This window comes from Plecotus auritus (genome assembly GCF_963455305.1).
Source record: "Plecotus auritus genome assembly, chromosome: 3".
Classification (NCBI taxonomy): Eukaryota; Metazoa; Chordata; class Mammalia; order Chiroptera; family Vespertilionidae; genus Plecotus; species Plecotus auritus.
The window spans coordinates 211,793,014-211,811,516 of NC_137772.1; the positions used below are offsets into that span (position 1 = coordinate 211,793,014).

The following is an 18,503-nucleotide window of genomic DNA, read 5'->3' on the forward strand; positions in this document are numbered from 1 at the left end:
GCAAGTAAGTACTGAATTGTAGTTATGGTTTTCCTTTTTCCTTTTTCTTATTCTATGTATACTTAGCAAAGCTATACCTATATCTTTTTTAAAAAATGAAATCTCTTGCAGGGGGCCAGGGTGGACTAGAAGGGGTCAATGGGAGCAGGGAAGGGGGACATATGTAAATACTCTCAACAATAAAGCTTTTAAAAATGAAATCTCTTTAGGGAAGGAGAGTTCTAAATAAACCCTTAAACTCTTGGAGCTAATACTTGGAACTGAAACTTGCTTTGAATCAGTGTACATATTCCAAAATGTCACAGGAAAGGATATTGAATATGATAATGAGCCTGCTGATTAATTGTCCCTGCCACTATTTTAGCCATCATTTTCTTTCCCTCATTACTTGGCTTCAATTTCATAGTCCATCATTATGAACGTTCATTTGCACACACCTGAATTCTGTCATTCCTTTATTTCTTTGGCTTTTTTGTGTGGCAAAGCCTTGACCTTGATTAAACCCCACCTTCTTTTTGCCTGCACCTGAATGGCTGAAGGTTGCTAGAAAAACATGCAGTATGGTTCACTTTAAATCATGACCACTGTCTCCGGTGAGTACCAAAGAAGGCCCAGCGAACCTAGTAGGTTTATTGTCCACTCTCACCATATCAATGAACTACTTTCTTTCCTTCTTCCCACCTTCCCTCCTTTCCTTTCTTTGCCTCCCTCTTTAATTCATTCGTTTGTTTAAAAAATTTCAATAATTTGATAAATATATAGTGCCTGGCATAATTATAGGCACTTGGAATATATTGGTGAACCAAATAAAGAGCCCTTATCTGGTGGCACTCCCATTCTAATGGGGGGGGAGCAATGAACAATAAACATGATAAATAAGTAAATAGCATAATATGTAAGAAGCTGATAAGTGATATGACAAAGGAGAAAGCATAACAGTGTATAAGAGTACTAGGGGTAAAGGGGTAGTAGTTTTAAATAGGGTGTTGGGTAAGGGGTTCACTGAAGGTGACATCTGACCAAAGAGTGAATAGGCCATGGAGTTGGCCAACTGCTATGTCACACTTTCTTCTCACCCCTCAACTCTCTCCCCTCCATCTGCACCACCCTGTCCCCATGCACGCACAAGCTTTACTGATAACCTTGTTTGTACTCTGGTTAAAAATGGAAACAATCAGACAGGATTTTCTGTGACTGTCCCCACACTCTCTGCCTTCCCTCTGAGACTATGAATGCAGTGTCTGCCGCCATCACAGGAGCCCTCCTATTATGTGCTGAACCCCCTCCCATTTCACCTTCTCAAGGACGTTGCTCCTCTCTCTTCTGCATCATCAAATTTTCCTCTCTACTCAGCCATTGCAAACATGCTTCTGTAACTCATATCTTAAAAAGAAAGATCCCTTGACCCCCATATTCTCCTCCAACCACTGCCTCATTTCTTTCCTCTACTTCATAGAAACACCTTGAAAGATTTGTCTAGCATTACTGTCTTCGTTTCCTTGCCTGCCACATACTTTTCAAATTATTCAGTCCAGGCTTTCTCCCACACCCTTCCATAGAAACTGATTTTACAAAGGTCAGCTATAAACAAATCCAGCGGTCATGCCATCCCTATTATCTTATTGGCCTTGTCAGCAGCATTCATCCACAGAGTGGCTTGTTCCTTCCTTGAAAAACATTCTGTTCTTGGTTCAGAAGGCAGGGCATGCTCTTCTGGATTTCCCCCTTCTTCACCTTTCTCAGTCTCCTTTGCTTGCCCTTCTTTTCTACTTGATCTGAAAATGTGAGAGCATCCAAAGACTGGCAAAGAGAACTTTATAAGCTATATTGCTACATGCACCATCCTGCATTCTCTAATTTTGATCACCATTCCACCAAGAGATGAATAGAATAGGCTTGGGAGGGATGTCATAACCTTCAAAACATTCAAGAGCATTAGAAAGTATTCCCCAAGTTAAATTACTTCTCCACGGGCAGGAGACAGCCTGCTCATCTGTCCTTCCCCGGTCATGCTTATTTCATGGCTGTTAATCCCTGCAGCTCACGAAGGGCATAATGCTGTGTGGGTTATTTATTAGGTCATAACTGTGTATAGTTATGTGTGGGTGGATAATAGAAAGCATATTTGTGATAATATAAAGCACACCTGTAATGATATACTTGTCCCTAAGTTCAACTTGTCTAATTTGCCACCTTGAAGGAATAAGGACATGTTAAGATGATCCATAACAATGAGAGAACTTTGGAGTTATGTGGGTCAGAAGTGACATTGTTACTTCTAAGGAGAGACTTGTCATGGCGTGGAGGGGGCATCCAGAAAGGGAGCATTTGGAGAAACCAAGATGGCGGCATAGGTAAACGCCTAAACTGCTGCCTCGCACAACAGTTTCAAAACTACAACCAAAAGACAAAATGGACATCATCCAGAACCACAGGAAGGTTGGCTGAGTGGAATTTCTACAACTAGAAGGAAAGAGAAAAGCACACTGAGACTCAGAGGAGCTGCAGGAGGCAGAGGTACTGAGGCACGTGCTGAGAGTGCGGGCAACTGAGTACGCGGCTGGCTTTCTCAAGCGAGAGGGAGACAAAAGCTCCAGACAGCTCTGAACTCCAGTTCCAGGTGAGACTCTGGGGACCCAGGCTCATTTGGGGAGAAAATGGACAGTCTGGCAGTGGGCAGAACTCGAGGGTGGCTTTCTCCCAGAGGTGCTTGCAGCGATTACCACAGGACACTGGGACACAGGGGCCTCTTAGGGCAGGGCTGATGGGAAACCAATGCTGTCTGCTCCACCCTGAAACTCCACCCCATCCAAGCTGAGCACAGAGGCTTTTGCAGGTCTTGTCACATAAGGGTGTCTCCAGCACAGAAGTTCTCCCAGCGTAGACACAGCTGATCCTCACAGCCAATTGGCCTGGAGGTCAATTCCTCCCAGTGATGCCAACAACAATCAAGGCTTAACTACAACAAGACTGTGCACACGGCCCACAAAGGGGTGCACCAAGAGTGTCTACCTCAGGTAACTGGGGAGGCTGAGCCACTAGGCCCTATAAGACACCTACCACACAAAGCCACTCTATCAACTCAGGGAAGCAACCAAAATGTGGAGACAAAGAAACAGATCACAAATGAAAGAAATGGAGGAAAGCAAACGACTGGATATAGAATTCAAAACCACAGTTATAAGGTTACTCAAGAATTTCCTAGAAAAGGCCGATAAATTTAGCGAGACCCTTGAAGATATGAAAAAGGACCAACTAGTAATTAAGCATACACTGACTGAAATAAAAAATATTATACAGAGATCTAACAGCAGACTAGAGGATCACAAAAATCAAGTCAAAGATTTGAAATACAAAGAAGCAAAAAACACTCAACCAGAAAAGCAAAAAGAAAAAAAAATCCAAAAATATGAAGATAGTGTAAGGAGCCTCTGGGACAACTTCAAGCGTACCAATATCCGAATTATGGGGGTACCAGAAGAAGAGAGAGAGAGCATACTGAAAACCTATTTGAAGAAATAATGACCAAAAACTTCCCCCACCTGATGAAAGAAATAGACTTACAAGTCCAGGAAGCGCAGAGAACCCCAAACAAAAGGAATCCAAAGAGGACCACACCAAGACACATCATAATTAAAATGCCAGGAGCAGAAAGGGAGCATTTTCTCTCTTGTCCTCCCAAAGGAAATTTGACCAACTTTGTTTCATATTCATCACATTATTTGTAGTTAGTATAACAGTTACTCTGTTGAAATGTACATTCCCTGAAGTTGAGGACCATGTTCTTAGCCTTCTCTATATTTCCAGGAGCCAACATTGTGCCTAGGATGTTGTTGAGATATTCTTTAGGCACTTGTTGAATGACTTTTTGAGTGGTTATGTTGAAATAAGATTTTCTTTAAGTATTTGTTGAATGACTTTGTGAGTAGTTCTGTTGTGAGGAAGATAAGACATTTGCTTTACACAATAAATCTGTGATCCTGAGTAGGTGATGAAGGAAGGGTACTCCAGTGTGCATTAGTTAGCACTACTTATCAGATATAATTTCTCTTCCTGCTGACCTTGTAGATATGGGTCCATATGACTACTCTGTCCCATGGGCTGGGTGCAGAAGTGGAATGTGTCCTGCTGAGACCCTCTGAGCACTGCCTTCCCTCTGGCACAGTGACCCATCTGTGTGAATCACCGAGTCACTACAGTGAGCTGACCTGCAGTGGACATGTAGCAAAATGAGAAATAACCTTTATCCTATCACCATCCAATAGAAATAATGTAATTTTATATTTTTTCTGGTGATCCCCTATAAGAAGTAAAAAAAAGCATGCAATTCATTTTATTTAATTCAGTATTTAATTATTATTCATTAAACATGTAATCAATATAGAAATTATGGAGGTATTTTACATTTTTTCAGATATTCTAAGTCTTCAAAATCTAGTGTATATTTTCTGCAGACAGCACATTTTAATTTAGACTCACTATATTTCAAGCACTTTATAGCCACATGTGGTTATTAGTCACCCTATTGACAGTACAGCTCTAGTTAAGTCACTGATATTTGGACTTATTTGTTACTGCAGCCTAACTTAGCCCATCCTGACTGATCCAAAAAGCACTGATTTTCTTCAGCTATCCTGATGCAGCAATTTTCCTAGGCTTGATGTAGGGATTACCAGGGTTAACGCAGAGTAACCAAGAGCATGTTGCATCCTTGTTCACTCAACAAAATATTTGAAACTTCGTGCTTAGCAACTCAGCACTAGTCCTCTCCTAATTGTGGCCTAGAGGAGTGTTTACTTGAGCTTTTCATAAATTTAAACCATATTGGAATCGTTATAGTGGCAAGAAGATGGAATTTTTCTGTCTACTAATAGTGTTTTAACAAGCTAATCATTGTGAGAAAGCTACTCATAGTTTAGATCTCAAAATGTCTACAAATTAATCTAGGAAACATTCATTCTCAATGACTAAGTGCTTAGTAACACCCTGGTGCTGGGAATATAGCTGTGGAGAAGCTCCTAGAGACATTAATGGAAATACAGGGTGGGCAAAATAGGTTACAGTTGTAAGTACATGGAACAGTTTATTCTTGTATTATTGTTTATTAATTATTGTATTGCAACAGAATTAATTGAAATATGTCCTATATTAGTTTTATTTTTGCTGCATAAGAAATTACCTCAAACTTAGAGGTTTAAAAGAACATGTTTATGACCTCCTATCTGTTGGTCAATAGTCTGGGTTCAACTCAACTGGTCTTCCACTCAGGACCCCTGAAGACTACCATCAGGTGCCATCAAAAGGCTGCATGCCTTTCTGGAGTTCACAATCTTTTCATGGTTATTGATAAATTTTAGTTCCTTGTGGTTGTTGGACTGAGGTCCCTGTTTTCTTGCTAGCTGCCACCCAGGGACTTCCATCAGCTCCCTGAGGTCACTCATGAGTCCTTGCTTCTTAGTCCTTCTCCCAACACATTAGCTCACTTCTTCAAAGTCAATAGGAGAATCACTCTGACCTCAAGACTCTCTGTTAAGAACTCACCTGATTAGTTCAGGCCAGTTCAGGTTAATCTCTCTTTGATTAGCTCCAAGTCAGTAAATTAGTGTCCCAGTCACAGTAGTGATCTCCCCTCATGTTCACAGGTGCTGCCCACACTCAAGAAGAGGTGGTTATTCAGGATGTGCACACTGAGCAAGGGGAGTCCTGGGGGTCATCTTAGAATTCTGCTGCCATATAACTTGAGACCTGATGGAGCAGAATTTACCAGAGAGAATACAGCATATGAGAAAAGCCTGAGACTGTGAGGAATTTGGCAATTTGGAAAGAAAAAAGAAGGCCCTTGTGATTGGAATCCAGAGGAAGGAAAGTGGCATAAGATAAGGAGCAAGCCACATTGTGCATTGGCCACTTCAGTGGTTTTCAAGAGAGGCCATGGGAAGCCATTAGATCACATGCATTTTTTAAGGTATCTCCAATGTCAATGAGAATGTACAAGGCAAGGATGGAATTGGAGGTATCCCAGCTACAGGGCTATTGCAGTCATGGAGAGAGAGGAGCATGGCTTAAAGGATGGTGGCAGTGGAGGTGAAGAGAAGTGGATGGATTTGAGAGCAACATGAGTGGTAGAATCAAGAAGACACGGTGATTAATTGAATGTGGGGTAAGGAAGAAAGGAGTCAAAGGAGACTCCTGGACTTGAGCCACTGGATGGATGGTTGTGCCATTTCGCAAACCTGGGGTGACTAGGGAGCAGTTTTGTGAGAAAAGTAGATTCCTTTTAGACACACTGATTCTGACACGCCAGTGAGACAGCTGAGGCAAGATATCATGTTGGCCATTGGCTGTGCCCATCTGGAACTTGGAAGAAAGGTCTGGGCCAGAGAAGTGAATCTGGGGGACATCAAACAATAGCTGATGTCTGAAGTCATTGGGAAGGGGTGGGATGATCCAGGGAGAACAGGACCTGTGCACAGTCCTCGAGTAATCCCCATTTAAAGATCTGCTCCGAGGTAGTTGAGTAGTAAGTGGCTATTTCACACACCTATTTCCTGTTGCTAACGCTAATGTCATCTTTACGGAATGAACATTGTGGCCATTTAGGAATACACAGTACCTCCCAGGCTTCTCTTCACAGGGCCAGTCAGTATATATGACTCTGTGTGTGTGTGTGTGTTTTGTGGAGAGAGAATTGCATCAAAATCAGCTGAAGAATTTTTTTGAACTCTATTCACAAATTCTGGTGAGTCCCTAAGGAAATCAAGAATTTAAAAATGCAAAAGTTATTTTAGAGACATATGCCCTCATTTTTCAGAAAAAACTGAAGTGCCAAAAAGTACAAGTCATTTACCCAGGGACACCCCGCTGGTTAGGTGGCAGCCCCTTGGAGAGGAGTTGAAATTCTTAGCGATTACAGCAGGTCCTATCACCCTCCAGAAATGTAAATTTCTCCATCAGTTTCAGAGGCTAGCTTCCAGATCCATCAGAAAATTGTAGCATCATCTATGGGTTAGCAGAATATCCACTGAGCATTCAGTAACTATGGGAGAAAGAAGGAAGTTCTTACTTGTTGAACCACCCACTGTACGACTATGTCAGCTTTAGAACAACCCTGCAAGGTGGGCATTGTTATCCTCACTTTACAGATGAGGGAACTGAGGCTCACGAACTAAGTAACGTGCCCAGAGACACACAGGTAGTGAGTAGCAGAGCCAGGCTTTAAGTTGATGTTTACCATTGGACATACATTCATATTAGGATGCAGAGGGAACTGCATGCACTGTATGTACCTGGGACTCAAAGTGTAACTAAGCATTAAACAAAACAAAAAAAAAACACACACACAAAATGACAGTGGAATTGAGTTCATGTTTGCCTCAGCTTTCCTGTTGTGGAGCAGCCATTCTCAAGCCCAGCTGCCTTGGTGAGAATCCGGCTCCCTCCTTACTCATGGTGTGACCTTAGCCACGGTCCCTGACCTCTGTGCTTTAGTTCCTCTTCTGCAATAAATCAAAGCAATAATGATGCCTCATAGGCTGGCCTGAAGATTAGTTTATATAATGTATACAAAAGCCCCAACACTACCAGCATGTCCACCTCTATTATTTTTTTCTCCAAGACGCTTACCTGAGATATTTTGGGACAAAAAGGAGAAATTAATATCTGCTTTTTGCCCCAGCATTTTAGGGGGTTGCTGTGTTTTACAAACAGCATGGTTATGGGAACATGCTATCCAGGTAGCTGCCTAAAGCGATGCAGAACAGTTGCAAGTGGCCAACCTGATTTGACCCTTCAAGCTGTTAAGTAGACCGGCAAGGCAAGCACATAGAGGCCTCGGGCGCTGTGCCTTTGACTCTTCTCCTGGCCTGGAATGCCCTCTTTTCAGATAATGGAACAGCCTTTGTCTGCACTGTTTTCAGGTTTCAGCTCAAATGTTGCCTGATCAAAAGGCCTGTCCACACTACTCTATCTAAAATAGTATCTCCTTCTCACCATTACTTTCTATTTTGTTGCCCTTCTTTATTCTCCTTCTAAGCACAGAGAGGTGTGTTGATTGAGGGTCTGTGTCCCCAGCAGACCTTGAACTCCATGAGGGTCAGGATGGAGTCCGTTGAATGTTGATGAGTAAATGAATATCCTTAGAGGAATGTGTAGTGGATGCTGGGTGCTGTGGAGGGACAGGGGGCAGGATTTGGGGACTTGGCTCTCAGGGTTTCTTTTGGTTTAGCCTTGTAGTCTACACTGTCTCCCAGTGACCTCCTCCAATCCTGTGGACTTTAGTATTGTCTATATCCTGGCCACACTTACTTTGTATCTCTGGCCCAGCCTGCACTCCTGAGCTCCAGACTCATTTATCTAACTACCCACAAGACATCTTCTCATGGGTATCTTGAATTAACACTTCGAAAACTGAATTTATGATCTACCTCCAAGACCCCACACCCAAATCGGTTTTTCCCTCAGTGTCCCTTTCTCAGCAGGGTTCTGGGGTGTAGAGATGGGGGATGGATTGCTTGGATTAGATAATAGCATGCTATTTTTTTCTAACAATTGCTTTACCTAACCTTCCCTTACTAAATTTTGACAAACCAAGGCAAGTACCATGATTTATTTCCTTTGCATTCCTAACATCTAGTACGTAGAAGGTGTTCAATGTGTTCTTGCTGAATGAAGGGGTGGGGGAAGGAATGTTTTCTGTGGATCGTATTTATTTCTACTCCAGGTAGTTTCCATGATACTGAATTTCTCTAGTTATTCATCTAAGGACATTTTCCAGACTTCTCTCAGTGTTCATTTTTCTTCTCCCTGGGGTTCTAACCTGAGGGGTTTTTTTATTACAGTATGTTAATGAAATGACTCGAGGTTTCAGAAAAGTCATTCTCACTTCTCTTCACTTTGGCACTTTCATACTTGGATTTATGTGGAAAGGAATCCTTACTAATGAGGAAAAACCTATTAAGAGACAGTAGCATAATTATTCAGCAGTAGAGAAAAGAATGATATATAAGCCAAATACTAATTAGCAATTATCTGTGTCACATTTATTTTTTCTGGGCTGAAGTTCAGTTACTCCTTGAAAAACTGAGTACAAATAATAAGCCCCATACACACACAGACACACATGCATGTCCGGTGGTTATCAAAGTGGGATGTCCTAGTTTATTTCCCTGTCTAAATTTGGGGTCTTTCAAAAATTCTTTGCCTGACACTGACCCACGTGTAAGTCTCACATCTCTTAGGTCCCTCCACCTCCACCATCTTTCTTTGGCCTGGCCCATCAAGAGCATCTCTCCCTCTCTCTGCTTCCCTGGAACTCTCCCTTTGAATTGATTCTCCACGAAGCAGCCAGAGTGATCTTTGAAAACCTAAATCCAAATGACTTCCTGGTGTTCCTAGATTCAATTCCACCACATGCTCTGGCCCCTGCTCACTTTTCAACCTCTTCTTATGCCAATTTCATGATTCACACACTCCAGCCTCTCTACTCTCCCTTCTGTGCCTCAGACATCTATACTAATCTACACTAATAAAAGAGAAACATGCAAATTTACCATCACTTCGTGATGCCCACCAGCCAATCAGGAGTGAGTATGCAAATTAACCTGACAAAGATGGCGGTGGCCCCGCAACCCCAGCCGCTTGGGCGGGACGCCTGCAATGAGGGGGAGGGTGAGGGGCAGAGGGAGCTACAGGAGCGGCACTCCAGCTGGAGTGAAGACTGAAGGCTATGGCCGGAGTGAAGATGGAAGGCAGCGGCCAGAGCGAAGGCCTGGGTCTCAGGTGCCAGAAGAAAACCAGTACTGGCAGCCAGGGGAAGGAAGGCCAATTGCATGAATCTTCGTGCAACGGGCCTCTAGTAGGCCATACCAAGCCATTTCCTAGATGAGGGCCTTGGCACCTGGAACACTCACTCATCCCAGGCTCTTCTTTTAAAAAATATTTTTAAATTAATTTCAGAGAGGAAGGGAGAGAGAGAGAGAGAAACATCAGTGATGAGAGGGAATCATTGATTGGTGCCTGCCACATGCCCCATACTAGGGATTGAGCCCACACACCAGGGCATGTGCCCTGATCAGGAACCAACCGTGACCTCCTGGTTCATAGGTCAGTGCTTAACCACTGAGCCATGCTGTCCAGGCCAGCCCATGTTCTTTACCTCCTTCTTTACATCTCCGCTCACATGTCCCCTGCTCAGAGAGGCCTTACCTTGACCTCTAGTCTATGCTCCCCACCTCATAACTTTTCCCCCCCATTACTTTGTTGTCCTTAGAACACTCAACACTATCTGAATTTACCCCTTTCTTTTTAACTTTTTGCCTATCTTTCTAAAAATCATCCTTGCAGAATGTAAATGCCATTAGGATCCCGTCTGTTCACAGCTAGGTCTCCAGTACCTGGCACACAGTGGTATGTTTTTATGTTTGTTTTGTTTTTTTTGTTTTTTTTTTTAATATATTTTATTGATCCTTTACAGAGAGGAAGGGAGAGGGAGAGAGAGCTAGAAACATCGATGAGAGAGAAACATCGATCAGCTGCCTCCTGCACACCCCACACTGGGGATGTGCCCGCAACCAAGGTGTACATGCCCTTCACCGGAATCGAACCTGGAACCCTTGAGTCCGCAGGCCGACGCTCTGTCCACCAAGCCAAACCGGTTAGGGCCAGTGGTATGTTTGTTGAATGAATGTGTGCACATGCAATGGCCCAACGTATTATTGAAGAATGCCCTGAACTTAAACTCCATACAAGTTCATGCGTTCTAAGTTCCAATTCGATTTAAACCACAGGAGACTTGGATAACCTTTTCAATTGAGTTTCTTTTTTTCTGTTTCAGTCCTCTCTAATAAATAGTGACATTATCTTTGTGAAGTTGCATGCCCCATGGGAAGTGCTTGGAAGATACGCAGAACAAATGAATGTAAGAATGCCTTTCAGGTAGGTGTCAATGTATTTTCCCCACTCTCTCTGCTGCTTCACTATAAACCTAGTGCTCTCCTCTCTCAGAACAAATAAAGCTGATGTGCAGGATGGAATGCTGCGAGAGAAGAAAATCCCTCAAATGTGTAGGAAGTGCAGTAGGTCTCATGGCCAATAATTCATGGCTGAGTCATTCCTTAGCAGTTACATACTTCAAGTGTCTGTGAAAAAGAACTTTCCAAGGGGCATTTTTATTTCCATAGTGCCATTTTTTGGAAGCCCTTTGTACTGCTGCTTTGCTGAGCAAAATTCCAGGCATCCAAGGCGCCAGGTGATCTTCATGGCCCTTACTGATGAGTCCCTTCCAGAAAAGCATGAAATGAGTGCCATAGAAACAAGTTCAAGAAATGTCACGAAAATGTGCTCTATTTTAAAAAAATAACCGATATTTAAATTTTTAAAAAGTCAGTTCATAAATATTGTGCCAACACAAACATTGATATTTATTCTTTTTAAAAATATATATTTTTTATTGATTTCAGAGAGGAAGGGAGAGGGAGAGAGAGATAGAAACATCAATGATAAGAGAATCATTGATCTGCTGCCTCCTGCACAACCCCCACTGGGGATCGAGCCTGCAACCCAGGCTGGGCCATTAATACATTTCTGCTGTAACAGTAAGAGAACATGACCCAAGCAATAAAATGCAAAACATAAATAATGAATAATAATTTTCTTTTTAAATGTAGGAATTCCTTTAGGACAACAATTTTAGGAGAAAATGCTGTTCATGTGTGGACATTAATCGGCTGCATTAATATTTATGCGGTTTTACCTGAGCATAACTTCACTTGAGAGGTTTAGAATTTTTGCTGTCATCTTGTACGACAATTTGTACTAACAACTCTAGCCTAAGGATGTATATGCATTTCCAAAAGAGGAACTATCCTGCCATATCATTTCAACAAAATGTACAAACATCAGTTTGCTGAATGTAAAATTCCCTAACTAATCTTATCTGTATTTATTATTTTCTGCAGACTGCAATTCTGAATCCCAGGTTTAGTCTCCTTGAATTTTTATTGTTAAAGTGTTTGAAAGGAAGTTGAGGAATAGGTTTCTGGTGGGAAATTGCTAATTAAACCTGCTTATTAAATACCTTTATGCCCATGAATATGGTGTTTCTTAATAGGCTATTTGAGAGCATTTTTAGGATACAGAAAATTGAGTAGATAGTACAGAATATTCCCATATGCCCACACCTTCTCACCCCACTTAGTCTCCTTATTAATTTCTTACATTAGTGTGGTATATTTCTTATAATTGATGGACCAGTATTAATACATCATTATTAACTAAAGTCCATAGAGTTAATTTAGGGTTTACTCTTTCTGTTGCACAGTTCTGAGGGTTTTGACAAATGCATACATCCTGCATCTACCAATAGGGTAGCTCATAGAATAATTTCACTGCCTTAGGCCCTTCCACCTGTCATCCCTTCCCTCCACTCCAAACCAAAACCCAGGCAACCACTTACCTTTTTATTGTCTCTGTAGTTTTGCCTGTTGACAACATGGATATGTTTTTTACATTTTCACAGATATGAAAAAACGGTTTTAGAGATACAAGCTTTCCATTTTTCAAAAGTGAGATATAGCTCAGTAACAGTTCAGAATACATATAAACCACCTCGGGTTCATAACTAGTCCATTGGTTGAAGCCACCATAAGGAAAAAGAGATTGCATTTTAATGAAGTAGCCAACACATGTGCTCTTCATTCCAACTACACCCAGAATTTTCATTTTAAAATGTAAACAGTGCAGAAACACAGAAGGATGACATGCCCTTATTAAGTTCCATCTTAAAAAATATTTACCCGGATTCCTTAATTTACATCTTTAATTCACCTATAACCAGGACCACTGGTTAGGCAGTAAGTCCTAGTGTGGCTATTTCCAGCTGGATGTTTAATGCTGGCTAGTTAGTGTTCTTCCCATAATGGTTGTAAGATGCCTATATTTTTATTTTACCCCTGCTTATATCAAGTGACAGAAGGTTCTTGTAAACTCAAAGTGCTATGTAAATATTAGTTACTATAATAGTGCCCCATTAAGTTAGGGACATTGCCAACAGGCTGGCTGTCCATCTCTGCATCCCTGAGAAAAAGGTGATGGCAGCCGAATTCATGGAAATACCAGTTGCTCCAAATCATCACCCTGTACAGGTTTGGTAGACCGGTGGCAACCATGAAAACTCATGGTCATGAGGAGAGAAAGAAATATCAGTGGAAAATGTTCCCTAAGATTTCGTGATTCAAAAAACGCATGCCCTATGTTCCCACTACATTCCTCACTGTTAATCTCTTTTTAGTTTTTTCTTCTTCACCTCTTACAGGCTTCTGTCTTCAATCTCCTTTCCTTCCTTGCTAGTTCAAACTGTAACTGACGATGGGTTTTCTTCTCGACTGGCTTCATTTTTGCTGTTCTTCCAGGAGAAAAATCTATTACCTGCCCCGCCGGTACAAGTTCATGAGCAGGTCAGTAGCATGCTGTCATGGAAGTGTTTGTCTGATCTGTTGCCTTGTGTGCTCCAACAGTGACAAGGAATATGAGAGGAGCCTTGGTCACATGGGAAAGCTGATTGCCGTGCACATTCCAAAAATAGCTATTTGGGGGTCAAAGGCATGGATGGAATTTCCCAGGGCAGGATGTAGAGAGAGAAGAGAAGAGGGGTATTGGCCATTCCTTGGAAAATCTGCAGGAAGGAGACAGGAATAAATGGGAAGAAGATGAAAAGGAACAATTTGAGACATCAGAGTTGAACTAAGGGAAGGCAGTGCCAAAGGCACCAGGAATGAGTTCCCGTAAGGACTGTTCCTCAGCTACTGATGAAGGATAAGAGCTGAGAATCGGTTTTTTGGTTACTATGGTAATTGTCATGCTAGTGGTATCCATGGAGTGGTGGTTCTCAAATTTTAGCATGTGTCAGGATTATCTGCAGGGTTTTTTTTGTATTCAGATGGCTGGGCCCATTCCCAGGGTTTCTGAGGTGAGGCTCTATAGTGATGCTGACATTGCTGATCTAGGATGACATATTTAGACTGATGACCACCCAGTGGAGGGTCATGGAAACCCAGTTACAGCTGGTGGAGAATGGGCCAGGTTCTGAGGGATTAGAAATTTGGGGGGGTTCACCACTACCTTGATGAGTTTTGTGGCCAAGGAAAGGAGAAAGAGGGGGTGGATTTGGAGCCGAGAGGAGAGAAGCAGAGAAGATGCGTCTGATCATATATTCCCCAGGTGTATAGAGGGGAGGTTTTGAGTGAATAAGAGCTTGGTAAAGCCCTATTTCTAGAATTGGAAGAGCAGCTTCCTAGCCACTAATATCTGGCCTGGAAAAGCTGGTGCTACTTCAAGTGCATAAATCACAGCCATGGACAAATGTAGGCATGAGAAGGCACTAGAATATTCTTGAAAAAAGACCATCTGACTATGGTGGTATAACGTTGTGACTCGGGATGGCCTCTTGGACAAATTTCATTGCTTACCACATATAATTGCGTTTTGGGTATCATCGTGGTTGTATTTGTGAAGCGCAGTATCTGGTGTAAATTTCTAAATGCAGTTTGTCAAAAAATGTTGTGTGTACTTGAACTCTTCCTCTTACCCAGGAACAGGCCGATTTAGATTATGACCAGTGCCTATCTCTTTGCAGCCAGGTCTGATGTCGCAAACTGAAAGGCACACGTACAATGTGTGGTTCTGGTCTTGAGTTCTTGTGGCATACCAAATGCAGACATTTAATTTAGCTTTTAGTTTCATTTATATAAATGATGTTTCATCTCATTAGTTCATGAAATGATCCCTGAAATAAACCTATCTCCTTTAAGGGTAAGAGAAAATTATATTATTATAAAGTTTCTGAGCAGACAGAGAAATAAAGTACCTATTCACAAATATCTTTATTTTAAAAGGTCACCTGACTCTCATAAAGCATACTCATGTAGTTCAGACACATATTTTTGGAGTAAATACTCTTTTCATCCATGTACTTGGTCTATTAAATGCTGCTTTGACTTATCTTTGGGAAGACTTAACAGGCACTATAAGTTACCTACCCAATAAAGAAAGGGAATTAATCATCTTTCTTTTGACCTTTTTCTTTGTCTCTTTTTTTTTTGCCTTCACTAAATAGTACAAATGTAGTCTGTAAAAGATATGATTACAAAGACACACATCTGACTCTTGTGGGTGGCTTGTAGCTAAGTCTCATTACTACTCCTTCCTTTTCCCTCCACTCCCCCACACACATCCCGCCTGAGGTTGTCCTGTGCAACTGTGGACAGAATGAATGCTGGATCCTACTGCATTAGACATTCAGCACAATGTAATCTTATCAGATGAGTATGCAGGCAAATCAACAAAATGGCTTGTATATTTCCATCCCCGCTTTAAAAAATTAATATGGGTAAATGTTCCAAAGCCTTTGGACTCTCTTATAAGGTATTTAGGTTGTGTCCCAATTAGTAGCCTTGTGACCTAAAAAGAATCATATCAACTTCCAAAGCTCCCTAACTTCTATCCAAGGAGAAGCTGTAAATACAGGGGATTTGGCTCTAAGAAGAGGAAAAAGAAATCCAAGCTGGCTGGTATCTAACTGGTAGCAGTCCAGGGAGGCCTCAGTAGCTGTAATGTAGGGCTGTGTGTGCAATCTTCATTTTTAAAAAAAAAGAGAGAGAGAGAGAAGGAAGGAAAGGAAGGAAGGAGGGAGGGAGGGAGGGAGGGAGAGAAGAACGGAAGGGAGGGAGGGGGGGGGAGGAAAGGGAGCAGGAGGAAAGATAAAGGAGAGAGAGAGAGAGAGAGAGAGAGAGAGAGAGAGAGAGAGAGAGATCCATATGTTCCCTCTAGGCATATCATCCTGAAAACGTAATCTAACTGTTTGAAACGTGATGCTATTATTATAATATTCTGGTGTGGGGAAAGCAGGTGTCCCCTAAGTAGTCTGTTTTGTTTAATTCAGCCTAATTAAGTTGTCATTAGTACAAAGTCCCTCCTGCATGGTTAGTGGCTCAAGGGAAAGGCCCTTTTCTTCTGCTTCTTCAGGATAAACCCACAGCATCCAGGTTTGGGCTATGCACACAGTAGGTAATTTATAAAGGCCTACTGACAAGTTAGCATGGGGACAGTGAAGTCCTTTGCATGTGGCCTTTTCTTTAATCATCATCGCTTCTAAGGTTAGAAGGATATTCCTCCCTTTAGAGCTGAGGGAACCCAGTTCAAAGAGGTTTCAGCAGAACCTTCCCAAGGCAGTTTCCAAGGCTCACCCTGGGAGGCACAGTATGACAGGGGTCAGGTCCATGCCCATGTGCTTGTCCTGTGTCCAGGTAGCTGGAACTTTGCCTGCCATGAACCAGCATTTGGGGGGAACTCTGAACTTACCACAACTTTCTATCAAAGTTCTTGCCTTCTAGTTTAAATATTAACTTGACAAGTTAAGGCCAGAAATGCCCACGTGGATGATCCATCTTCTCTTTATTGCCTGTGTGGTCTGTAAGATGGCTTTTGCTTAGTAAGTGGCAGGAATAGAACAAAGTGACATGTGTTCAACCACATCAATGCTCAGTTATTAAGCCAACATCTTTCTTTTCCCTTGAGCCCTATATTGAAGAGGCAAATTGGAATGCTTCCTGATTGGTTGGGTTCTTGATTTTTACCTAAGTGAATTTCAGGATTGCCTGTTTAGGGAAGTGTATTAAGTTGAAAGATGGAGGCACAGACCTCAATATACAAGTGAGGATCCTAGCTCCAGAATTTCCATTGAGAACGCTCTATATAGAAGTTCCTTTTTCTTCATCCTAATACGACCACTTAACTGAGCATTTTGTACATCCCAGGCATTATGAAAACACCTGATATCCATTATCTTGTCTTGCCCTCACTACTGCCTCATGCGGTGGGTGCATTAGCTCCGAGAGGTTTAGTTACCTGCCCAGCGTGGCACTCACCACTGGCCAGCTCTACAACCAGGATGTAAACCTGCTTCTGGCCAAGGTCTTTCATTCTAGGTGACAGGTTATCATTATGCATTGTGACAAGGAAAGCTCTTTATTAACTGAAGGTTGTTTAGAATGATGCAGCCAAGATATTATTGCCCAAGTCACAACCAGTTTGTATCTCAAGAGCATCTGAAGGGTCATCATTTAGAGATGAGGATACTGAGGCTCTGTGAGGATGAGGCTTGCCCCGGGCACACTGACGTACAATGGCAGAGTCAATGACCTAACTGAGTCTCACACTTTCCAGCCCAGTAGATTTTGTCCTTTGTGTTCTTTGCATGGCAGAAGGGGCCCTCAATGATGTCTCGGTGGTGCAGTTAGGGACAGGAGTGTGCTTGCAGAAGAACAGCTAGTTGTCCCCCAGTCCCAGAGAGACAGACCCTTGTTCCCAGAGCCACCAGACAGGCAGGTGGGGGCAGCAGGTGGGACATCAGCCCCAGTACTGGGAGTCTAGCAAACGTTGGCCAGACCTCAAGGGAAAGGTCACACCAAGACTATTGTAGGAGGTGTGTTAGTTTCCTATTGCTGTTGTAACACATACCTGCAAACTTTTCTGCATAAAACAACACAACTTTATTATCTCACAGTGCTACAAGTCAGAATTCCAGGAGATGCGCGCTCAACTGGTTTCTCTGCTTGGGGTCTCCCACAGCTGAAATCAAGGTGTTGGAAGGGAAGGGCCATGGGGAGAATTCCTTTCCAGACTCATTCAGTTGCTGGAACTGAACTCATTCAGTTGCTGGCACAGTTCAGTTTCGTGCAGTTGCAGGATCTGTCTCTTTATGGCTCATGGATAAAGGTCATTCTCAGCTTCTAGCTGCCTGCCCTCCTGGCTCTCTTCATCCGCAAAGCCAGCAATGGCTGGTTGAGTTATTTTCACTCTTTGAATCTCTCTGACCTCCCCTCCTGCCTCATCTCCCCTGTCTCCAGCCAGAGAAAGTTCTTTGCCTTTAAAGGCTTCATGGGGTTCAATTTGGTCCACCTGAATAATCCAGATGCTCACCCTATTTGGGGGTCTGTAACCTTGCTTCCATCTACAAAGTCCCCTTTGCCACATCACATAACATATTCATAGGTTCAGCGTATTGGGGTGCACACATTTATGGGGGTCCAGTCTGCCAACCAGAAAAGAACACAAACTGCTGACAACTTTGTTTCTGTTGTGAAGAAACACAGCGTAGATCCCAGTACATGTGATGGAGCCTGGACAGTCCACGCTTGGCCCTCCTGCCTCTGCTCAGGCTGTCCAGTGGAGGCCAGTCCACACCCCAACCCCCAGTTAGTGTCTCACGGGCTTTAACCTTAAGATATCTGTCCATCATCTTTCTTCCAAGATAAGTGTTTCAAAAGCCCATTTCCTCTGCTTCCCGTCACTTTTTCTCAAGTAGTTTTTAAGAACACGGCCATCTCCCTGGTGGCTTTCCCAAAGCATACCTTGCACACCATCTTTTATAAACCTAACAGCCCTGAAGGTTATGATGATGATACTGATGATAATGATGATCCCGCTCAAAAACCCTTGACAAATAAGGC

General features: G+C 42.5%; 1 protein-coding gene across 6 annotated transcripts in view; it reads left to right on the plus strand.

The window, feature by feature from the left end:
- Positions 1-18,503, plus strand: part of ANO4 (anoctamin 4) — a 302,354-nt gene that overhangs the window by 193,288 nt on the left and 90,563 nt on the right. For all 6 annotated transcript variants that reach the window (XM_080660952.1, XM_080660955.1, XM_080660953.1 and 3 more), the window contains 2 exons: positions 10,832-10,932; positions 13,407-13,451. In XM_080660952.1, coding sequence (XP_080517078.1) covers positions 10,832-10,932; positions 13,407-13,451 — 146 coding nt within the window. The remainder of the gene's footprint in view (positions 1-10,831; positions 10,933-13,406; positions 13,452-18,503) is intronic.